At 48.9% G+C, this 3888-nt stretch overlaps 1 protein-coding gene across 1 annotated transcript in view; it reads right to left on the bottom strand.

Moving 5' to 3' along the window:
• LOC114072739 (proteasome subunit beta type-6-like) overlaps window positions 1-3686 on the bottom strand; it is a 7855-nt gene extending 4169 nt beyond the window's left edge. The window contains exons 1-3 of the mRNA XM_027910598.1: window positions 3573-3686; window positions 2442-2573; window positions 52-188 (exon numbers count right to left, since the gene is read on the bottom strand). Of these exons, the coding sequence (XP_027766399.1) occupies window positions 52-188; window positions 2442-2573; window positions 3573-3631 (328 nt within the window). The 5' untranslated portion in view covers window positions 3632-3686. The remainder of the gene's footprint in view (window positions 1-51; window positions 189-2441; window positions 2574-3572) is intronic.
• Between the last annotated feature and the right edge of the window lie 202 nt (window positions 3687-3888).

The following is a 3888-nucleotide window of genomic DNA, read 5'->3' as shown; positions in this document are numbered from 1 at the left end:
CGACAAAAAGGGTGGAAAGAAGAAGAACCACCCCCCATCCCCCAAAAAAACCCCCCACCTGTCCCCCCCGGCGGGGGTCCCAGCCCGCCACGATGATGCCGGCGCTGAGCTCCTCGCGGTAGCGGTAGCAGCTCTGCTGGAAGAGGCGGGCGGCCGTTCGCACCCGCGGCGGCTCCTCCAGCTCCACACTGAGAAAAAAACCCCAAAAAAATCTCCTTGAAATGTTGAAAAGGTTCATAAAATACTTTTCTTGTACCCCCCTCCCTGTGTGAGTTATAATAATTTACCAAAAGCTGTGTTTAATTTACTGTGAGCTACGTTTCGTCCCGTGCTGGGCGTCGTCAGACCTTAAAGGAACCCCAAAAAACAAGAACCCCCAACGCCCATAAATCTTGAAGGAAGAAGGGTTTAACTGAAGCATCTCGCTGCAGGGGCCCACTGTTCTCCCCTCCCCCCATTTCTCTACCTTGCTCAAAGGAGATCTTGTTCTGTACAAATTCTGCAGACCCAAAATATTTACAGATACATCGAACAAAGAACCCCAGCGCCCATAAATCTCATCCAGAGGAGCCAAGGTGACATCTCAACAGGTGTTACAGGCCCCAAGCCAAGACTTTCTTGAAGCCTCAGCGATCAGAACACAGAAACAATAGAAAGAATGAAAGGTCCCCGAGGTGAGGTGAGGATGAGGATTAAACAATCAACCCCCAGGATGAAGGCAAACAGGAACTCCCACCAAAATATTCCTCAAAATGGAAACCACGCCCCAATCTCCGCCCCTAACTCCGCCTGTCATGAATATTGTAATCTACGTTGTAATCATTGCCAAACCTGTATAAAATACTCACTCTGACCCAACCAACTCGGAGCCTGTTTTTCCCAGCACTGGCTGGCCGTTAATCAATAAATACCTCGCTGTTCTAGGCATAAAACTTTGTCTAAACAGTTTTTATCTGCTTTTTTTTTTTGGGCATCAGTCTCAACCCCAGAGGAGCCCCAAGGTGACGCCTCAAGGGGTAAAACAAACCCAAAGCCAAAGGGGTTTCTTTAAGGCCAGAGAGATCAGAACACGAAGAATAAAAGTACAAAAGGTCCCCCGAGGCGAAACGAGGATGAAAATTGGAAAAGCAAAGACGAAGGCGAACGGGAACTTCCCCACTGAAGCTGAATTTTTGCCCCCCAAAAAAAGCACAGAGAGAGAGAGAGGGGCTGCTTTAGGGATAAAAGATTTGTTTTCCTTAAAGCAGGGAGGTATTTTAATGCGGGAGAGTTCCCGGGTCGCCCTGGCCGAAGAGCTCTTGTCGTGTACAATCAGCACGGCTCTTTATAATTATAGAGTCTTGAACATAAAATTACATCATAAACCATGCATATTCATTAAATTACAACATGTAATATTCATATATTCAATTTGGGGGAGGTTTAGAGGTGGGGGGGGAGTTCCCGCAGCCTTCATCGCGGGCAGGGGTCGGTCGCTCTTCTTCCTCGTGGTAAACTTTGGAACTTTTCCCTCAAATCTATCCCTAATTTGGGTAGTGGGTGGGGTCAGGTTGACTTTTGGCTCGTCCTAAGACTGATTGATGCTGCTATCTCTTCGTTTTACGCTTTAAACGTTCTATCTCGTTCCTCAGACAATTTATTACTTCTGTGGTTCCCTAATTGCGAGGGGTTTTGGAATTACTTCCCCCATTTTGGGTTTGAGTTAACCTCTTGTTTCTCAAAGGCTGCCTCGACTGAGGGGGCTTTCACCGCCGAAATATTCCTCAAAATGGAGGCCACGCCTCCCTCTCCGCCCCTGACTCCGCCTGTTATGAATATTGTAATCTAATTATGCAATAATATGAATATGGATGTGGTTATGATGTAATAATGTGAATATGGATGTGGTTATGATGTAATCATATGAATACGTGGTTATGATGTAATAATACAAATATGTATGTGGTTATGATGTAATAATATGAATATGGATGTGGTTGTGATGTAATAATACAAATATGTATGTAGTTATGATAAATATGGATGTGGTTATGATGTAATAATATGAATATGGATGTGGTTATGATGTAATAATGTGAATATGGATGTGGTTATGATGCAATAATATGAATATGGATGTGGTTATGATGTAATCATATGAATATATATGTGGTTATGATGTAATAATATGAATATAGATGTGGTTATGATGAATATGGATGTGGTTATGATGTGATCATATGAATATGGATGTGGTTGTGATGTAATAATATGAATATGGATGTGGTTATGATGAATATGGATGTGGTTATGATGTAATCATCGCCAAACCCGTATAAAAACACCCACTCTAACCCAACCAGCTCAAGGGGCTGTTTTCCCACGTCCATCAATAAATACCTCTCGTCTAAAAACGTTTTCATCTGTCTTTTTTTGAGGGGGGTGGGTGGGGGTGGGTTTACCTGTGGAAGGCCAGCTGGTAGGCCACAGCGTCGGCCACGGCCTGCGTGTCGGCGGCCGAGCCCGAGCGGCAGCAGAAGATGCGCTCGTGGACCGGCGTCAGCTTGTCCGTCACGCGGTTGGCCACGTAGGACCTGGGGTGGGGTTGAGGGGGTCAGAACGATCCCACGGGGGGTCTGGAAGGGGGTCAGGACACCCTCCCACGGAAGGCACCCCCGAAAAACGCTGCTGGGAGTTTCCCAACCCCCCCATCCCACCCCACCCCACCCCGTTTCGAGGCCCCGAAGAGTTGGAGGCGAAAAACGCTCTGAAGGTTTCGCCAAAATAAAAATAAAGGGTTAAAAATAAAAAAAAAAAACCGTGCTGATAAGGTGGTTTTTAGCACTGCTGGTGGTGGGGTGGGGAGGAATTTTTGGGATTTGCAAAGTCCCACCCACCCTCGAAAGGAGGGGAAAAGGATTCGGCCGAAAATAGAGAGGGGGAAAAGTAAAAAAAATTAAGGGTGAGCCCAAAAAAGGGGGGAGAAAAAAAAAGGAGCTCTGAAGGTTTTGCCAAAAAAGAGGAGGGTTAAAAATAAAGAAAACGTGCTGATAAGATGCTAATAAAGAGGAGGAGAAGGAGGTGGAGGAGAAGGAGGAGGAGGTGGAGGAGGAGGAAGAAGAGGAGGAGGAGGAGGAGGAGGAGGAAGAGGAGGAGGAGGAGGAGGAGGAGGAGGAGGAGGAGGAGGAGGTGGAGGAGGAGGAAGAGGAGGAAGAGGAAGAGGAGGAAGACGAGGAAGAGGAGGAAATCCTTCAGAACTGGGGGATTTAAACACGGGATTTAAAATCCGATTTTTTTTTCCCCCCCAAAAAATTAGGCAAACAGTTCCTTGGGATCTTTCAACCTGACGGGGGGAGGTGTTTGGGGTTTTTTGTTGGTTTTTTTTTCAGGAATTGCGGCCAAAAAAACCCCAAAGGATTTTTTTTGGAGGAACTTTGGGGCTCCCCTCGGGGGTTTTGGGGGTGGCACCGTGGTGACATCGCGGTGACGTCATAACAAGGCGACAGCCCCTTTGACAGGGCCCTGCCCCCCCCATGTGACGTCGCTGATGACGTCATCAATGACGTCATCGACGACGTCATATAGCCCCTCACCCGGTGGTGGTTCGGGAGTCGGCCCCGATGACGACGCCCCCATCGAACTCCACGGCCATGATGGTGGTCTGGGGGGGGGGGGGGGGGGGGAAAAGGGGGCTGGGGCTGCGCTGGGGGTCCCTGGGTCACAGCAGCCCCCTCCCCACAGAATCCCCTGTCCTACAGGTCCCCCTCCCCACAGAATCCCCCCTCCCCACAGCAGCCCCCTCCCCACAGACCCCCCTGCCCCATAGAACCCCCTCTCCCCACAGCAGCCCCCTCCCCACAGACCCCCCTGCCCCATAGAACCCCCATCCCACAGCAGCCCCTTCCCCAC

The sequence above is a fragment of the Empidonax traillii genome, unplaced genomic scaffold, assembly GCF_003031625.1.
Source record: "Empidonax traillii isolate 1590-97213 ecotype Southwest subspecies unplaced genomic scaffold, ASM303162v1 scaffold3840:size10783, whole genome shotgun sequence".
NCBI lineage: Eukaryota > Metazoa > Chordata > Aves > Passeriformes > Tyrannidae > Empidonax > Empidonax traillii.
This window is presented reverse-complemented; position numbering and strand designations above follow the sequence as displayed.